The 21,110-nt window shown below is 35.6% G+C and overlaps 1 protein-coding gene across 9 annotated transcripts in view; it reads right to left on the bottom strand.

Annotated features, from left to right (window-relative positions):
* LOC126871030 (elongation of very long chain fatty acids protein AAEL008004-like) overlaps nucleotides 1-21,110 on the bottom strand; it is a 37,726-nt gene that overhangs the window by 7,691 nt on the left and 8,925 nt on the right. For 3 of the 9 annotated variants that reach the window (XM_050629371.1, XM_050629370.1, XM_050629373.1), the window contains one exon: nucleotides 1,920-2,069. In XM_050629371.1, coding sequence (XP_050485328.1) covers nucleotides 1,920-1,977 — 58 coding nt within the window. In that variant the 5' untranslated portion in view covers nucleotides 1,978-2,069. Of the gene's footprint in view, nucleotides 1-1,919; nucleotides 2,070-18,213; nucleotides 18,994-21,110 lie in introns of those variants that run through there. The other 6 variants (XM_050629376.1, XM_050629374.1, XM_050629369.1 and 3 more) reach the window with 5 other exon arrangements.

The following is a 21,110-nucleotide window of genomic DNA, read 5'->3' as shown; positions in this document are numbered from 1 at the left end:
TAACTAACTAACTAACTAACTAACTAACTAACTAACTAACTAACTAACTAACTAACTAACTAACTAACTAACTAACTAAATAAATAAATAAATAAATAAATAACTAAATAAATAAATAAATAAATGAATAATGATATTCTATCCTTCCTTCCTACACAAGCACTCGTCGAAATCTCCGATTCCGTGCTTCCTTAGTCGTGCTAGAAAACATGGATCAAGTCGTTCAATCATGAAACTTCTAAATTTCTGTTTCTTTATCGTTTTCTCGAGGAAAAGTTTTTATAAAGGAAAAGATAAAGAGACGAGTATTTTCAAGCATTCTTTAATATACGATAATAATGGATAAAAGTTATAAGTGATACACGCAGAAGGTTTCTCCTCTGCTTTTGAGAAAGCGTTGCGAAGTTAAAGATACGTGGGGAGAAATGATATGTGGAATTCTGGAATTCCCTATCACCGATCCTTTGCAATATTAGCATGTTAGGTTTCTATAGAATCTTCTTCCACTGGGTAAACAAATATTTATGAAACTAATTTTTATACTGATATGAGTCGATATTATGCTAATAAAAATATAAGTTCTGGTTCGTTGAAATGTTAGTGATGGCAGATAAAAGCTTCAGATACCTAGCTAAAACTTTAAAATTTATGAAGTAAAGAACGAAGTCTAGAAATGTATAACTGTAGCTAGGAAATGGCGAAAGTTGGTAGCATTATGAAAGAAATCGGGGTTTAAGATAGTGAGAAAAGATATTTGGAATTTCGCTATATATTCCACAATAGATTTTTTATTTTGTAATAGTTTGCTATTGATGTTATTTGAGGAATAGTCATCTGTAACTTTTATTGCTTTAATTTTTATTTATTTGTGTTCATGCTTGCGTAATTTCAAAGAAGTTTCTATTCAGGATATACCCGCATTGCCGACTATGATGGATAAAGTCTGATTTATGTTTTTGAATTCTTTTGAAAAGTTTAAAAGATTCTTTTAAAAGTTTAGTTCTTGTGGAACCGTTGTAATCTTTGCTTATCTTCGCATTAAGACAATGTTACCCCTGTACAATGTGCTTACGTCGAAGAAGACATATATGTTTTATTCATTTACTTGAACTCTTGTTTGCTTATTTATATACAATAATGTACATATATTGATATTTTTCTGATGTTATCTTTTTGAACGTAGAACTCTACTTATATTTGATTATGTATATTATTTGCATATTTCTTACATGAGTTGTTACAAGCAACTATTCCCGAATGGAGTTATAATTTGTATTCTTTATGCGTTATTTCTTATATTAATGTTTCATTTCATAACTAAACATGCATTATACATGACTATTTTATTTTCCATCGTAAATTTTGCGTCTCTTTAATTATTATTGACATTATTCTCATTATTTTTCTTATCGTCATCGTTTTTATGTAATACTTTGTTGCTATTGCAAAACATTTATGAACCATAACAAGCATACTCTTAAACATACGTGCTGGTTAAAAAGAAATAAGGATGGAAGAATCATCGATTTTTTCCAACTTTGTTCAAATAGAATCTAATCATTTTACCCAGCACAATCGTATCATTTTTATTAAGAATAATCCAATTTCCATATTATCCACAGGGGACACTGGCCATGAATTCCTATCAACTGCAGATATTCCGTCTAGACCAAGGTGAAAAGCGAAATGAAAGCAGAAAAACGAGAATTGAATGGAGAGAGAGAGGGTTCAGCCATTCCTGTTCTTGCTTAATAAAATCGCTTCCAGTCACCAGTTGGTGATCGTCGCTGAGATGTTTCTCAATGTTTAAGGTTTGTTCACAATGTTTGGAAGGTGAAAAACTTCAAGATATCGTAAGATCTACATCTGGTCATGTTACGCGTTTGTAATGTACGTGTACGATCTCATTAGAGGCTTACCTGCATTTTTGTCGAGTATCTCGTGTAGCCGGTCTACGTACTGCATTACAATCGACATTTTTCTTGCTTTTTGCCAAGAGAACCTTAGCAAGATATCTTCCTGAGGTCAGAATCAAGGGCGTAGATTTTCACGACCAGATCCACGAGTTCCTGAAACGATCAAAGCATGAAAGAATCATCGTCGCGGTCCAAGAATGAAGGTCGATTTCGAAAGTGAATTGAGACAACATGAAGGACGCTGTGGAAAACAAAGCGGGCTCCTTGTTTGGTCCATAAAAATTCCCATAAAAGCGTACAGAAAGTGCATTTCACTCTTCGATAAACGCGTGTGGAAGCAACCTCTATTATTTTTTGATAAAAGATCTTTCTCTACGTCATAGAACTATACTTGAACGTTTTAAAAATATTTACGTAGAGTTAAACGTACGATAAGATTTAGCTTAGCATTAAATATAGAACAAGAAAGAAAAAGGAGGGACAACTGTGAGAATAATTTAAAACCGGATAGCATGGAAACGCGTAAATTCAGCTGGCTCGCGAATAGTCGGTTTCCAACTAAGTTCTGTTGTTCCATGCGTGAATGAGGGCGTATTACTTAACGTCGACGTAGAGATTGACCAGCTGATTACATAAAATGTTGTCGATTTGTGTCATGATTTTCGGCATCGACATTGAGTTAGAAGCGATTTCGCATGTGCGTATGTGCGCACCACCAAGATCGGCTCATGATCCGAAATTCACCGCGTACATTCGCTTACGAAAGTGGCCACATAATTTTTCTTATGGATTACACGATTGAATAGTCTCGCGCAACTCATGGGCCGACCATGAATTGTCACGGCCTTGAACCACTATGTCCACTATAGTTTCGTCGTTTCCAATAACGATCAGTCAAATTTCACTCGTGATCGTAGCCAAAATCGGTGATAGCTATCAACTTGCCCCACATCTATGATCCATAAGTATGAAATACCTGTTACTTCTGTTATCCTTCCAACTGGAATCCAGTTAGATTACTGAGTCGTTGCAGTTAGGAAAGGAGCTATTAATGAAGTTTCTTCTGCTAAGAAAATGAGATGATTATCACGAAGAAGCGTTAAGTGACACGTGACAGGATGTTCGTTGATTCCTCGAAACGATTTTCTCGCAAAGAATTTCGAAGATACGGAAGAGGACCTTCGCGCGAGAAGATAATTGCTTGTGCCTATACAGTGGGTGCCAAGGATGATTGATCATGTCTCTGTAAACTAACTGGCCAGCAACTTATCTACATCCACCCAGCATGCTCTCTATGCTGGTGGACGGTTTGGTAACCCGTTGAATTTCGCTTTCAATACAACTCGGTCGACGAGAGAATTCTCGTCAAGGCCAATCGAGAACGGACTTGAATGGATGTCGTCATTTATCATCGGCCAGCCGGTCACCGATTTGTATACGGACGCGGAGTCTCGGGGACTACCCACTATTTTAACGTCCTACCCTTTCTTCTCCTGTTTTTCTCCCTCTCTCTCCCTCTCTTCAGTCAAAGGAAAAAACCAGAAATCAAGATTTGTCTTCGTGGATGTCAAGAAAATTGACAAATATTGACTATGGAGTTTGCACAACGCGCCATATGTCGTTGATCATATCTGTACAGAGTCTATTAGAACCAAACATCTTCTAATTTGTCCAAGTTTCTTGTTCGAATCTATTTAACTCGAGTTTCCTGTTCAAACATTGGACGAAGATTTTGCACAACGCAAATTAGAGCCCTCTTGCACAATATTTTACTAATAATATCAGTAAATTCATACAGATTACAGATTGTAGATTGTAGTGCTTTGTTATTATTTTACAGTTGCATTACAATTCTTCCGTGGAATAGGATAATCAAATGACTTGTATTTGTCGAATAAGAGATATTCATTGCGTTACTACTCCTTAATGTCTAAACTTCTTAAATTCATAAATTTATTTATTGCAAGAAAGTTACATAAATAATAGTAAATTCTAAGATAGAATTAAAGAACAGTAACTGCGTGTTATTACTCTTCTGTAACTTTTAATCGAACGTGGCTTTTGAGAACGTCTCATTTATTAGAATCAACTTCTAAATAACTTCGAACTTGTTACTTGTAAAATGTCACTAATAATCTAATGCAACATTATCTATTAGACTAAAAACATCCTCATTTTTTTCTCATCCAAATTTGTATAACGTGATCTGATTTGAAAAATTTGAAAAAACGTTTGATAAAGGCATCAGCGTATTGTAAGTTCTAAGACATGACAGGGGATAGGAGTACCGATCCAGCGATAAAGGTATCGATTTATGTGCCAAGTAGGATGGAGCGTCGGCAATGATTCGTCGGCTCCGCGATGGATCGCGATCGCGTGGCTCGATCGTCTCGTTCGCTTGCAAAATGAAAAGTCGAAAACGCGCCGAGCAAGCGAAATACTTCGCGAATATATTGCGAAAGCTGTATACATTATAATGGGCCGGGCGCAGAAAACGGGCCAGCGGCGACTCGATGAGTCTTGGTGGGTCTCGATAGCACACGAGGACTCGATGATTCGGTAGCTCACGGTGGCACACAGTGTCTCTGTGCGTACGTTACGCAAGGAATCGTTCGCTCGTGCCTGCGCTCGAAGCTGTGTCTCGACACTGGAATCGTCGTTAACTATGGGATGAACAAACCACTGACCTCAATATCCACGCCGGCTAAATGTTTCGTTTCACTGGCAACAACCGCAAGAAACGACGCATACTGTTGTAAATTAATGCACCGCGGTGACTCGATCGCGATTTACATACGCTGTGAGATAGGTATACTTGACAATTTTTTTTTTTCGTAACTTCTTGGGACAAGGTTCTATTTTTTTGAGAAAAGAATAGCTTTGTCTAAAAAGTATGATATCCAATCCGTCTACGGTGAACGGTACGAGCGATTTGCTTTGCAGAAATATAAATCGCGCAAACGTTCGATTCGCCATACATATTGAGGTATCGTAGATAGGAATCAAAAGACTTACGAGATGATATTTACAGGTCAGTCTTTTTGACAGTATCGTGGAATCACGTTGTACAACTGAACTGAGACATTGTGACACCATTACGAAGTAATTGCACAATCATACGTGACCCATCGTACTAGACTGTTAATTGCTGAAAGGTGTTAGGTCGCGTCAAGGTTGGGAACTGTAGATAAGTAAAAAGTGGGGAGGCCTATGAAATTGAAACGTATACTCGACGTCATCGGCCAAATAAACCGAGACGAACACAATCTCGTTTATTTCTGAAAGAAGAACTTCGCGATGTGCAGCATCAAGGTGTGAACAAGATTCTTGTAATAAGTCTTGCAAAGACATTTCCGACGTTGGAATACAACTTGAAGAATCGATGTCTCTTTCCTAATTTCATTTTCGTTCAATAATTGGAACTCTTCATCAGTAAGAACTCTTCTATCAACCTTTTATTTCCTATTTTTCACTTGTTACCGACTTCTGAACTTTTTGTAATACCTGCAACCTCTACTTCTTTACTACATTATCATGTTATGCAAGATACCCATATAAAAACTTGAAGAAGCGTTCAATAGAATGCTACATTGTTCCACATGAAATCGATACAATAGCTCGCTGTTAGCAATAACGAGAATCTTAATTATTCAAGTGGATTATTGTCGGCCAGAAATGAGATTCTAAATTCTGTGTTCTATAGCTCGTCAGAATGTTACCTGCAGCTATGATAGCTACGATCATTGAACAGGAAGAAGACAGAAGACCTTAGAGATTCACCGTATATCATAATGTTACGTAAAATACGACCTATTTGTAATTCGAATGAGAGCCAACATGGCGACAAATAACTTGTCTTCTCCTTCGAGAATCGTGTTTTATGTATCAAACACAACAATAAAACACCAAAGAAATATCTTTAACGTATATAGTGCATGTCGAGATATTTTTGATATATATTTGGTATTTCAAATAATTTTTATCGTAAACATTTCACAGGAAATTAGACGATGTATAATTTCGCGACAAGCTAACTTTGATGTTCGAATATAGTTTGCCAAAAAAGAAGTATAATTCGTAGAAACCCGTTTCGTGGAAGGTTTTACGCTTATTATGACATCATAGTTCGTATCGCACAATGACATAATCTATATTTGTACCAGCGAGTAATTCATGATACGAATTGTCGGTAATTATATTGTGTACAAGATTATGATGCTAAAGTGGCGAATACATTGCGATCGGTTGTACGTACGTGTGAGTCACAGTATTCGACGGAAACTGAAGCTGTCAAGCGATTATGCTGGCGTATAGCGTTTAATCTTTAATCCTAGCGTCGGTTGGTACAACAAAGGCTTGTTGGATTGAAAGCGATAATGTACGGCGACAAAACTGTTTATGTCGCATCTGAAATACTCATATTACCTCGATAAATTTTCGATGAAGAGAGTGACATCGTAAACAATATCTTTGAGGAAGTGAAAATTCATATCTTTGTGAATAGAATTGACGAAATGGAATTCAGACAGAGGATTGTTTTACTCATTAAATATCATGTAGTGCCTACTTTATTTTAAATATTTTATGTGTCTCTGTAATAGACATGAGACGCAATTATAGACTCAATTATAGACTCAAGTACATAATGCTTTTGCATTTTCAAATTTCCTCTAAATATATAAACGTTGTAAATATATATAAACATAAGTTTAGTAATATTATTATCGACAACAAAAGTAGAATAGTAGTTATATAAAAGAAAAAAGAAGGTAAGGCCAATAAACGTAAAAAATGTGTAAATAATTGTAGCAATTGGTAGTAATGATATAAATCGTACATATATACAAACAATTTTAGATAATAGATAAAATTAATTATAAGCTTATTAATATTAATTTATTTAATTTATTTCGCATATTATTGATTTACGATTTCTAACTTTATTAATCTACTTTTTATTATTTCGTGACGAGAGTAGATAACGTTAAATATCAAACGTGTAACCACTAATAATTTAACGTCTATATATAATATACATTGGTGAGCTAGCTCTTATCATGAATCACGAATGATTTGAATCTTTATTCCGAGACTCAATCAGTCGATCAATTTTCAATGTGTTGTTTATAGTGTAAGATAATAATGAATGTAAAAGCTTTTGAAATACGTAAGATTTCATTGCCGCGATAGTAGGAGAGTTCGTAAAAGATTGTGCGATGATGATTGCACGCTACATTTTTATTTGATTGAAACCGCAGCCAGCGAATCTATTTGCCCCCCCGATATATCTAAATATACTGCCATTTATTGGGAGTTTAACAAAACGAGAGATGGTTTTTAGCAAATACGCGAAATTACAACATCGTTGTGCAAGAAATCTGTAATTGGCGTTATACAATACCGCGAGTTAATAACATGGAACTAACCGCGCAGCAGTAATACACAATTTAACGGCAGATCGAGCGTGCCACGTATATAGAAAATAAATTTTCGACGGAAATTTTAATCAAGCTTGCGGTCGAAACGAAAACATTACACATTGTGATTCTTTAAGTCAAGTATATACAAGGATTATTTATCGTGCTTCAAACGATCTTACGAGCGATCAAGGTGTGTTGCAATAGAAAGGTCTGGCTCCAATTAAATTAGATTCTACCACTGTGACGGCTATGAAACGCAAGACAGATGTTTCAGTTTGTTTAATAGGACCCCGGTCTAACCGGTTTCTAACGCTTGTATCAGCGATGCGTGAAATTCGGTCAACGCATAATCGACCGCGTGGATCGTCAAAATTCGCGAAACGTTAATTCGAGAGGGCAAACTTTGGAATAGTTCGAGGTCTCTGAACCAGTACTGGAACATATCCAATCCGTGGTAGAGCGATCGTGAAAGTGGTTTCGCGTGCATGTCTATCCTCGATACGCGTCGCGATTCGCGATGCCGATTGGAGCAAGATCGAAATTTCGTCGATGTTTCGTTTTTCTTCGGTTACTATGTCTTAGGTTTTAGGCTATCATAGCAGATATCTTTTTTTAACCAACTATATCGTTCTATAGGTGCGTTTAGATTTAAGATCAAGCGAGTGAATGCTTGTTCTTACTTCACTTTAGTAGAATTAACGCGTAAACATTCTTTTTCTGTTTCGCGATCAAAGAATGCATTTATAATTATAATTTCTTCATCAGATATCGTTATCACGAGACCGAGCGAGGTGGAAATAACTATTTAATATTCTATATACTTTAATGGTCTATTTTCTATGAATAGGTATATACGTAGGTTTTCGGTTTTTGGTGTAAATCACTTTAGGAACAGATTGTTTGAAAACCGTTTACATCAAGTGAGTACGAGTGAATGCTCCTGATCTCCTCGTATATTTTTGCTCGTTTAGTCTAAATGCACCCTAACGAATACGTTAGAGCAGTCAAATACGCGTATAAACTCTTATGAGTGTTCACATTTCGGTTTTCAGATGTTTGATTCGTCAGAACGATAGTTCTTCGGGACAAGCATTCAATGTGATCATAGTCTTAACAATATTTTCCAGTTCATCATGACTCAACTTCGATCGAAGCTCGGTTGATTGCTGGAACAATGAAATTGAAGATTTCTGCAATTCTCTGACTTGGAGAAATAAAAACGGTGAGAAAGATCCAACTTGTTTCATATTTAGGTTTACGTCGGTTTCAGGACAATTCATTCGGGACCGCGAGATTTCACAGTTATTTCTAACATGTTACGTGAAAGTGACCGCGTCAGGCGTCAATTTGTATGTCTCGTGACAAGCCTATATTTAGGACAAACGGAATTCTATCAACATGGATAATAATTTCGAGTATCGACGTTTTGCAACGGGAAACAGCAGCGCAGATTGAACGTAGGGGTGCTCTGTCTTGTTAATCTTGTCGTAGTATCATACCATTCGCTACAAACCGTGTAGCATCGTACAGATCGAACAGAAGTCACGAGGAACGTATCGTAAACGAACGAAGGAACAGAATAAAAGAAAAGATAGGAACATAAGATAATTGTTTTATTTTTCAATAGAGTATTTGCAACCACAGAAAATTTATATGAATAAATTATACGTGTCATATAAAACATTTTGAAATTTCATTAACACGAGACACGACTGTTATGATTGTATTGGTCAAATTTGAAACCGATTGGAAAATGTACGCGGAAATTACAAAATATTTACTAAAAGCGAGTGAACAGCTGTCATTTCATCAATTTTCAAATAAGATTTGGTCAAATGAAAATGAAATGAAATAAAGGGGATTTCCGTACAAATTTTAATGTACAGTTTAGATTTATTTTCGCGCGTAGAATAACCTTTTGTCGATTATTCACTTCCTTGCGTCGATTACATGATCATTTCCGAGGCACTCCGTATAGACTTGTATTCGATTGTGTCGCGGTGATACATGACAGAGCAGTCGGTGAAACGGCATACGGCGGGAAAGTCGAAGGCGCGTGGCTTGTTGCCGCGTCGCGCCGGCACGAAACTGCAGGTTTAACTATTATGGAGCGACGCAACCGGCCGGTGATCTTAAGTAATACGCGAATTGTTGCGCGTTCGAGTAACAAAATAAAAAGAGATGTAAGAAAACCATCGGCGGGAGAAGAAAAGGAGAACATGTAGCTGTTTTGGGGAGCATTAAGTGAAGAGACAGAGAGCAAAACTTCACTGGTGGAGAAAGAGAGAGAGAGAGAGAGAGTGAGGGGGGGGGGAGAGGCAGAGAGGAGGGCAACGAGAGAAAGGAATAAGCAGACATGCCTCGTTGTTGACACTCACGAGAAATTGCGGCCACATATTCACGAATAGAAGTGTACGACATACTTTTTAGCTGATTGTAGTATCGCACGAGTACTCTCTGTCGACTGAATCATACATCTTTTAGCGTTCTGAACCGCTTATTCGTGCACGGATCTTCCATCTTCGCATCGTCTCGTCGCGACCTCGACCGTCTCGCTTCCGGTGGCTCTGACACTTCAAGGATCTTTGTTAATTAAACATACGCTGTTGTATGTCGAGTATTATAGTATTTGTAAAGATTCCGTCACTGACAAGTTAATCCTCTAATTTTGATTGTATAAGTAAATGATAGGACTGCGATGAACGATAGAATTTTATTACAGTGGAACTCTGTTTGTACGAATTTCATTTACTGGAACGAACTTTTAGTGCTCAATTAATGGAAGTGCTAACTGAATCCATTTATCTGAACGTAAACTTCTATCCATTTATATGAACGAGAAATAATAGGTAGTGGAGAGAATAAATATGAACTCCAATTACGTAAACTATTTGTCTTACTATATTCTTACTTTCCAAGTGAAATCTTAGAGTTAGAAATATTTCGTGAACAGAAGGACAGCTCCTTTGATCGGGCAAATTTTAATTTCATGTTCTGGAAGGTACTAGAACCGCCAACGTTCACTTCTCCCTCTTACTATGCTAAGTCCAGGAGCGAGATGACCTGGTCTGCATGTTGCAAAATCCCTACCAGTTTGACTAATTGCAAATCGTGATAGAAGCTACAAAGAAGAAAGTTTCCACACACACGGAAAACTGTTTCGTTAGCAAGGCCGGTACTTATAGTTTTTCAGTCGTCATCGTTCAATACTTCACGTGTGTTAATTAGACATGACGGTAAACGGTTGGAGATGTACGGATTTTTAAAAATGTTTTAATGATCCATTCAATTCAAATTCACGAAACAGCCACAAGCACTTACGTCGAGTATGTGTATTTATTCCACTCCTCGATTGGCATGACTTTGGAAATGCGTACACGTAACAAAATCGCGATACGTGAAATCGTCGAACGAGACCATGTCGAGGTCACGATAGTTTCTGTATTCACGACGTTAATTAGATACGTAATTTTATCGTACGCGGAAAGAAAGGGGAACGACTCGAGTCATTGGCAATTGCCTCTGATCTTTGTTTCGCGCCACGAATTCAGACTTGAAACGATCATCTACCAATGTATAATAAATGTAAGTAATATAACGAGGTCAAACGATCGGTCAATGGATAAAATTTACAATTTTCGACGAAGGTATCATTGTAGGTTCACCGATTGATTTTAAATTAATTTCCACAATTAATAGCAGTTCGACAATGCATTATAATCAGTGATGCTTTCAGAATATATGTAAATTAGAAACGAACTATAACCGTTCTTTTTACAACGCGACAATTTTTTATAGATACATTACAAAGGAAGAACTGATTCACAATTGACATCGCATGGATCTAAACGAAGATCTTTTAGACAGATATTAATTGTTGCGACCATCGAAAGTTGTAAACTCCAAACACTGTCTGATTTTACGACTTCAGCGTATCGTTTCCATCTACTGTACGTCTATCGTAGCATTCGTCAAATTAAACTATTTATTTCGCGCAACATACATCATTGAGATTGCGGTGTTGACTATGTCTATGTTGGATGTATCTATTATCGTCATTGACTATCGCTCACTGAATGGACTACGAACCTGGTCGAGTATTAGGAAATACCTGTATATCTTGACCAGTTTTATCCGCCACTTTTATTGCGAAACAAATTATTAGTGTTCATTACAAGTGGTAGAGATCTGGTCGCAAATATTCACACATTAATTCCAAGTACCATTAGCAAACGTATTGATTGGTGTTTGTAAAAGGCTCGGGCGGATTGTAGAGGTTGCTCGACCGGATATACCGAACGTAAGGGAACATACAACAGCAGCTTTATTGCGCGCAACGTGCGAGGGCTTACGTTCACGATTAGATATACGACGAAAGAATGCACGCGTTAATCCATTAAACACCACACAGCAAAATAATGTGTAAACGCTGCGGAAATACAACATTATTATAAAACGTAAATGAAATACCGTTACCGTTTTATCAAATCAAATATATTAGAGTAATAGATTTTCAATACATAGGAGAAACCTATTATACAAATCGGAAGGAAATCGGAAAGAAAAAGAATTTTTATGATACGAAAACTGTTAGTTTCTTCTCGACTAAAATCGATATAAAATACTTCGATTTCTGCAAATCTCATAAAATTTAATATCTAGGTCGAAGAAATTCTTATGATTCTTTTTTTGATTAGTTGCAATGTTAATTCAAAAGAATTCAATAATATCAATTCACTTGTGGATAATGTAAACTGACTGTAATTGGCTGAAAAGGAATTACAAATGAAATGTGGCGTTAACTCAACTTTAATCCTTAATGAGTTAACACATGGAGTAAAACAACTAGGAGATAAATCGTCAGGAATGACGTGAGACACAGACAAGGTCAGATTCCTCGATTTTCTACGAAACATCTTCGAGCGATTAACAATTAAATTACTCTAAACTAGTTTTTTCCTTATTTTGAAAGGAACAATTTGGAAGAAGTTGATCCAGTCACGCTAGTTCTTTTTCCCTACGAAATAAAAGATATTCGACTGGGTAATTCGAAAGACACTTTTAGCGGATAAAACATTTAACATTTTAACCGGTTCTTCGTTATATCTTTGTTGAACAGTGCCGTCACTATGTCTTTCTTAAATTTGATTTTTGTGAAAAGTAACGTTATCGTATCCTTCGTGATGATAATATTTTTCCTGAATGACAATCGCTGTTGCAATATTAACGATATCAAGGAGAAATCACATGCGCTGCCTCTCAGGCACGTTCGAATTAATTACATAACGTTTTTGTGACTTTTAGTTTAAGAATGCTAAACTGCGTCGAAATACGATTAACGAAAAAAAATGTCACATTAAAATAATTACGCAAGTCCATGTTGCATCATGCAACATGAAAACCTCAATGTGGTAAATCGTTGCTGTGTCATCCAACCCGATAATGTGACAGATCTCAATAGTTAGCAAGTAACAACAGTTCGCAAGGAGATTCGGAACAAAAAAAGGTTGAACATGTTCGAAAATCAGTACAGTATTTGCTTTAGTGTTATTTTATGTAATTTTGATTGTTATTCTCATAAACATAACATCGACGTTTATTATGCTAACTAATCGAATATATGCAACTGTTTTTACGCAGTTCTGTTTTCCACGATCGTTTGTTGTTTTTATGAATTTTCTAGATACGAAAACATTCCTAATTAAACACGTCAAGGCAGAGGCTCGTTGGTGAGCGGAATACAAAAACTTCCAGAAAATTCTTTAGAATTCCAATGTTTTAAAGGAAGAACAAATTATGAAGAAACAATTAAGAAAAACAAACAAGCAAATAGTAAATAACGTATACTTCAAGCACGTTTTTGCCACATGCACAAAGCATATTCACAAAAGTCACGTTTGTTCCCGCGAATCGCTTTCCTCGTCCATTTCTGAAATTTCATCGGGCAAGATTATTACACACCGATTAACCTTTTTTCCTCCAAAATCAAAGCTAGATAGGACGAACAAGTTCTCTATAATAAGAAGCGCGGGGAAAGTACATACCTGCATGAAGCTGCAACCTGTCGAGAGCTGTGATGATTTAATGGTACTTCACGGCGGTATATTGGTTAGAAAGAAGAAGCAACCCGATAGTATCCATTTACGTAACGATCGTATTAAAGTCTTTTCTTGACATAGTTCGAAAATCACGAAAAATACGCGCTGAATAGATGAACTATTGCCAGTTGTACGAAATTAAGAAGACATTATGTTTCACGGGAGATTTAACTATTTGAGAGCACTACCTTCTCGTGGATTGATAATTCGTATTAACCACGTAGTAGTTGTGCTATACAAATAAGGTATTCCATTTCTAAATTGTTTTCTTTACTGTGTGAGATAAGTCGATAATTTAAATTGTATAACAATTTTGGTTCATCACTAGACCGCGGATTCGTATTTATATGAAGATAAATAAAAGCGTAAAACTTTTGTTTCATTTATCAGATACTATACCTCGTTTGTATATTTTTGTACATTGTGCACTTTATAGTTCTTCATTTTTAAATTTTCCACGAGTGCACAAACATCCGTAGTCTATTCATCGGATTACCGAATAGAAAGCTATATATGTAATTCTGTTAAAAGATCAAATTACAGCAAACGTATAAAGATTTTCTTCGTTCAAAGGAGTTCTAAATCCAAGAATGTTTCGTCAGTATCGAGGAATGTTACAATTATAATAACTTACTGATTGGATTTTTCCGACTTGCAGTGGAATATAAAAGTAGTCAACAATCTAGCGAGAAGTTTAAAAAGTACAGAGAGAAAGCAAAACTCGTTTCGGTTTCTTTCAGAAAATTTGCCGGGTGTCGCAACGTCCTCTCACGTAATATGTAACCAAGTAGATATGTTGCCGCGTGATTGCCAGAGCTCGTTCAAATCACCGCGTATTCAGAGCTATGTGAGAAATTATCGATCTGTGATAAATTTCGGCAATCGAACACTAGTTATGCATAAGCTCTCGCTCGCTAGGCCTCCATAATATCCAAAAAGGAATTGCCTTGTATTTCACCAGTTCGTAAGATCCAAGGAATTCCAATGGTACTCCACCCAATACTTTTATATTACAAACATATACACAACATTAATGTCGATTAAAACGATTCGAGCCACTCAAAGATAAGTCACGTTACTCTCTTAATAATATCTACGTGTACAACATTTTTTATCAATAAGGAACATCCTGAAAATAAACGCGTAAAAAATCTAAAGTCTATTTACGATGCTCATGATGTTATTTTAATAACATTTTGTTGAGCAATACGCATTTATTTTGATCAGTATGTAAACATGTGACATTAGGTTTTAACCAACCATTTCGAATTCATCGCGAACTACGGCAGCCAGAAACTTCCGTCTCGCGTGTATCCAAGGCTCTTAAAGGTAGAGGTCAGACGTTCAAGTCGTTCTTTGGTGGTATTTGAGCAAGGAATCGTTTCACGCACGATGTTTGTCAGAGAAACATATATCGTTAACTACTATATAATAAAAGTACGTAAGTGATTAGTGCGGCTGTGTTATTGACCCAAATTGTTTCTCTTAAGTGTGTGAACCGAAGCGCACTTATGAAAAACTATGAAATGCAACTAAATACAGCAACATGAATACGATTGCAGTTCAATTTTATGGAAACATAATTTCAAGCTTATATAATCGACCAAAGAGGATGCACTTTGTTCTTCATTGTATTTAAAATTCTATCTAAAATATAGGTAATATGAATTATATAAATACAGGTAATAGTTACTAATATTGGAAATATTCTACCTTACTTTTTGTAATTATATCAGCGAACAAGATGTCCCTTAATTAAAAATTCATCTTTGTTATTTATTATTTTCACTAATACCTAAAGGATTACGAAAGGAATATTAATACCGTGATAAAAAAGAAAATCCCCACAAAATAGTTATCCATGAACAAGTAATTTTGGATCATATTTCATCATGGACATACATTACTGTTCATGATTATTCGAACGACTACAAAACTCTATGGGCATTGAATAATTGAAATTTAAGATACGTGTAATTTCCAATTAATAATACAATCAAGAAGACAGTGTTTCAATTCTCCATTGTTCCAATAAAATATATTGTTATATATATATATATAACATATATTATTATATATATAACAATTTAGTCATTAATAATTAATATAGTATCATATATATAATTGTCCCAAATAAATATATTATAAAATATATTATTACAGTATACCCGTCCAACGGTGCATCCTTTTGTCGGCTTTTACATTTCAGTTTTATAATAACAAATTTTTATAGACATATAAAAGTACTTTGCATGATACAAATTTTAAATATGTTTGTCAGACAAACATATATCGTTAACTAATATATCATAAAATTGCGTAAGTGGTTAGTGCGGCTGCGTTATTGACCCAAATTGATGAGCCTAATTAATTAGTAGATATGTAAATGTTACAATACTTAAATATACCATTATATTCGTATCATTAGCATTAATTATGAATAGTTCCGTATATCACAGTCAAATATATAGATATCTAAATAGAATTTAAATAAACCTTTTAAATTATACCAGTACTTATTGTTATCCATCAATATTGGAAAGTATATATTTCAATTTTTAAATATTCAAATTTCTAAACATTCACATTATCAAACATCTATATTTTTAAATACGTATTTGCAAGTATATAAAAAGGGGGAAGAATTAAAACTAAAGAATTAAGAGTACGTTTTGGCAATTTTAATGAATGAATGATTTAGGCCATTACGTTGACGACGGAAATGCTTAAACGTTTCTGAATATTCGTTCAATTTTTCAGGAAGTCTGCCAATCATGCAAGGACACCGCATTTCGAGATTCGAATTGGCAATTAGACAGATTCAAGATTCGCTTCTTCCGGTTGTGGATCTCCCTAAGCAACGATTGATCACGATTAATATTCGTTTCGAAGCGTGCAGGGAATCGGAGGAATACAAAAAATTATCCTTCGTTTAAAAGTTAATGGGTCGCCCAACGTAAAGGAAACATTAAAATTCGCACGGGACAATGAACAGTGACGATATTAAGTTTTACGAAAATTAGAACGTCTATAGATACGTATATCGTAATTAGCAATTTGGGAATCAACTTTCTTGTTATTTCTCGTTTCAAATTTCGTGTTTTTCAACCTGCATAAATATTGGGCGAGTAAATACTGGAGAGACTAGAGGCGAGACTGGTAATAAAACAAAGTAATCGATTTTCGGTATATGTATTTGGAATGTGCATGTATACACTGATAATTAAAAAAATGATACAGCAAGAATAAAAGCCTCGTGTCATGAAAACTAATATTTTGCGGTCAACTGAGTCGATATCTACTCTATTCCTAATTGCTTTGATAATAATATGTTACGCACGTAACTAATAAATTATTTTTAATTCATCCTTCATCTAATGAAATTATCGTCGAAGACATTAAATGTCTGAAGGGATCGTTATTGTTGTTGTTGTTTCAGATATTGAATAATATGAATTTAAAGATAATGACACTTAAAGTATAAACGTATGATCAATGTGGCACGAGAGTCAACGTCTACCGAATTAATCATTTAAAATCAAAATTTGACAATTTTTAAGCAACTTCGCGCATCTGCGCGACCCAAAATGAAAATTCTATTACACGAATATTATTAAAATATAGATAGCGCTGAAATGTTTGGTTTTAGTATTCGATATATCCAAATATTACTACTTTTTGTGTATACCATGCTTTTTGCGACTAAAATGTGACAGTGAAAAGATATCTAAAGGAATGCAAATGTGAAGGGACGAGGAGAATAGCAGAGTTCGAATCGAAAAAGATGGAATCGAATCGCAATTTTTCAAGTTCGAAACCAACAATGGAAGTTTGTACGACGACGAAGACCACCTAGCAGGCAAACCTAAGTACCTAAGTACACGCCTTAAAGAAGCGCGACGCGATTGAGTAGAACGTGAACCGAAGTCAAATCGACTGCTCACGTGGTTCGTGATTCACGGGACAAAACAGCGTGTGAGAGGAAGACCGTAAAGACAACGTCAACAGAGGGAAATGTCTTAGCGTTTACGTCGAGGAGAGTACTGTTACGAGTTGATCGGTTGGTTCAGTGACAGGAGAAAATATCACTGTTATATTTATCGGCAGAAGTTTTATGCCGCGTTACGAATTCCTACGAGATAAACACACGAAGCGCCGTGTTGGCAGTATATATATATATATATGTAGGTAATATATATTGCGCTCGCGTGTATTCAATAAGAAACAACTTTGTCTACGCGTGTGCATATCTTTTTCGGAGCAATTATATCTAAGCACGATATCGTGCAGTGATAAGGTTCGTATCACTTGGTTCACTCATATTGCTTGAAGTAATCGCACGTTATTTGCTACTGAGTAATTGCGAGATAAGACACTGGCCCAGAAACGTATAATAGCGACGAGCTTGACTTTTTCATTTTTATTAACGACGATTAAAATTGCACCACCTATAACGCATACGAGTAATCAAAGGGTGAATAGAAAGAAGGAGGGAGGGAGGGAGAGAAAGAGAGAAAGAGAGAAAAAGAGAGAAAGGGAGGCGCGCGTAATTTTTGGTCGAGTCGTTGTGGTACGGTAGAGACCGCGAGGCGTAAAAATAAATGAACAACCGGTGAATTATCGTTTCGGTGAGCGAACCGAAAGAGAGGCGGGTGTACGAAGTCGTTTCCGTGGGACGGCGTCAATTCGTTACGTCATGTCAGAAGGAAAAACAACCGCACGAAGTGGTTGCGCTTCTATTGGAAGCGAGCGTGGCAGCGTTACTTTCAGCTCACTTACCGGACAATCGGCCGAAGACAGCAGTTATCTCACGTAATCGTCTCTTTCTGAACAATCGAACACACACTCTCTTCTTCTCTCTCGTGTCACTGTTGATTGGGAAATTCTTCGACGAATTTTTGTCCCTTCATGAACCTTCGTCTTGTGCCAAGTTTTTCTTGAATTTGCACGAACTGCTCGATGAACGAACGAAGACCAGTTGTCAGGCACGGTGGACCGACGACGAATCGCCACGATTTTATAAATCGGCTACGGAGACACGATGTTTTCGCTTGACTCCTCCTTTCTCTCCTCGTGAACTTTACGAAATAGTATCAAACAATAGACTAGGGTAAATCAAATTGAATGAAACGAAACGAAAATTTAAAAAAAGAAAAGAAAGAGATAAAATAAAAGAAGAGAAGATAAAAGGAAAGAAAAGAAAAGAAAAGGAAAGAAAAATAAAAAGCTAAAGAAACAAGAGGAAAAAAGGGTCGGAGTTGAAACTCGCGCTTATGCGACACCGATAATATTCGTACGAATAAACGCGCTGCCGCCGTGCCAAGTTGCGGACTGACAGCGGTTACGCTGGTGGATTGCTTTTAACCGAGCCGCCATATTGGTATCGCATCCCTTCTACCTTTTGCGATCTTTCGACGCTTGACGCGAGATCGGTCGCCTTCATGGACAACATTCGTCGCGCGCCTCTTACCGCCCTTCGCGATCCTTCTACTTTTCTTTCGTCTCTACTAATTATTCCACCTGCGAGTCTTCCTCTTCGCTCGTTTCTGGAATGTTCTCTACGATTTACTTCCTACTTATTTCATTCGTAGCTTTTATACGCGGCTACTATTTCTAAAGATAAGACTTATGCTCATATTTTATAAAATGTAAATCATCTAGTACAGGATTGAAACATCTCTAAATAAAAAATTTATTTCAAGCTAAACAACTGCGTATTATATAAGATCTAAACGACTTATATATTGAGAATAATTACAACAAATTATCACAGCTATAAATTGTCTACACAGAACGAATAAATTTATATAATAAATTACACAGTTAATTAGAATTCAACAAAAAAGGACGATTTATGAAGCAGGCTATGGCGATCTGTTAAAGTTTTACGTCAATCCTTTTGCTTGCTTTGACGCTAAAGATAATTGTTTCTGCGAATAATATCCAAACATTTATATTACAAAGTAATATAATTATCCTCAGTAATATGATTAACCTTCGGAGGGCAGGTGAAAAATCGTTACAAGAGAGGCCAATTTCCGATCTCTATGACCCAAACCTAAATGCTCATTATAGGTCCTTTAGATTTAGTTCTAATAATGCCTGTGATATGGCATATAATATATATAAAGAATGTGTTAAGAAATGTGAATATATTTATAAAATACGTGTATCTATATATTTTATTACGTATTGCATTGCGTTCGTTATCGCTATTATTTTATCGCTATTATAGTATTATCTCCCTCTGATGATACCTCGTCATTATCATTCTTGCCACGTTGTAAAAATTCACTAAACATGGACATCGGTCGTTCATGTTCCCTTCTCATTGTTATACAGAATACTAAATTGTTAAATCGGCGTTAGGTTTTTTCTCGGGGTTCTTTGTTTAATAGAGCTTTTTAAAGGTTAATAGAGATTTTTTTATCCAGTTAACAGCAGAATTTAATTTTAGAAATCTCTTATGTGGTTAGGTCGTGCAGTGCGTAAACAAATACAAGTCAAATGCAGTTAACTGGCTAATGGTAGTACTTGCACTTTCTGCGTTTCGTCGGAAAGTATCACATATGTGGGTCATTTTCAGTTTTACAGAGTCGCTGCTATTTCTTGAGAGATTATTTCTCGAGATAGCGTGACTATATAAAATTTCTGAAACATATTTTGATTTCGGAGAATATATTTTAATCCTTAGTGAACCGCATAAACCGCGTTTTTTGACTCACTCCCCATCTATGTAGATGTTTTTCTCTTACTTTGTCTTCTAATTATATCTTTTTATTTATTTTACTGAATATATAATACATAATATATAATACATAATTGCATCTTTTATGATAACTTTAGACTCAATCGTACAATTAAGAAATGTATAGGAAATAACAACTACGTATGTACGAGGTAGTAAAGTCTGAAAATTGAAATTTTATTAATGACGTGAATTGTTTCTGTGAAATACTAGGTATGACTTGCTAAAAGTGTAGATACGTAAATACGTATTCTTTTTCTTCAACGTCCTATTTCAATAAATCTTGCAATAGACTGATAAATAATTCATTATCATTATATTTTTATAAAAAAGCTAATGATCGTATTTTGCTTGCTTGTAAACAAGTTTTTAATTTCATAAATACAAGAAAATTATCAATAAATTTGACTTATTTAGTGGAAAAGATCATGAAAGATATCATAATGGAATAATGTAATTACAAGCATTAATGAATTTTGCGAGATAAGTTTAAATCCTTCGGAGCCTTTTGGTCGATGGTCAAGAAGTCAGATGAAGGTTTCGTTCGTTTGGCCGACGTGACTGACATCATGTGACAAAGGATTTGTTCGCGAATACGCGAATAGTTGGTTTAAAGACTTAAAACGTGTTTACGATCTTTGTTGAACTTGCACGAAATACAAATAGTTCATTTATCTTTCGCCCGTGTCTATTAAAAACTGATCGCTAGGTAAATTCCATTCGTGAACATTTCCTTAACAACTCAATTAGAATTCGAATTGAAAACTTTGGCGGTTTGACAAATTTGTCTTTTGTCTGCTTCCAGGCAAAGTTCACTACTTTGAATTTTTAACGTGTTTTTATTCGATTCGTTTCTCGTACCTAGTCGGATTCATGCTGCGGAAACTTACGGAATATGTTCTGTTTGTTTAGAATGCTTCCCTCTCTT

Source organism: Bombus huntii, chromosome 11 (assembly GCF_024542735.1).
Source record: "Bombus huntii isolate Logan2020A chromosome 11, iyBomHunt1.1, whole genome shotgun sequence".
Classification (NCBI taxonomy): Eukaryota; Metazoa; Arthropoda; class Insecta; order Hymenoptera; family Apidae; genus Bombus; species Bombus huntii.
This window is presented reverse-complemented; position numbering and strand designations above follow the sequence as displayed.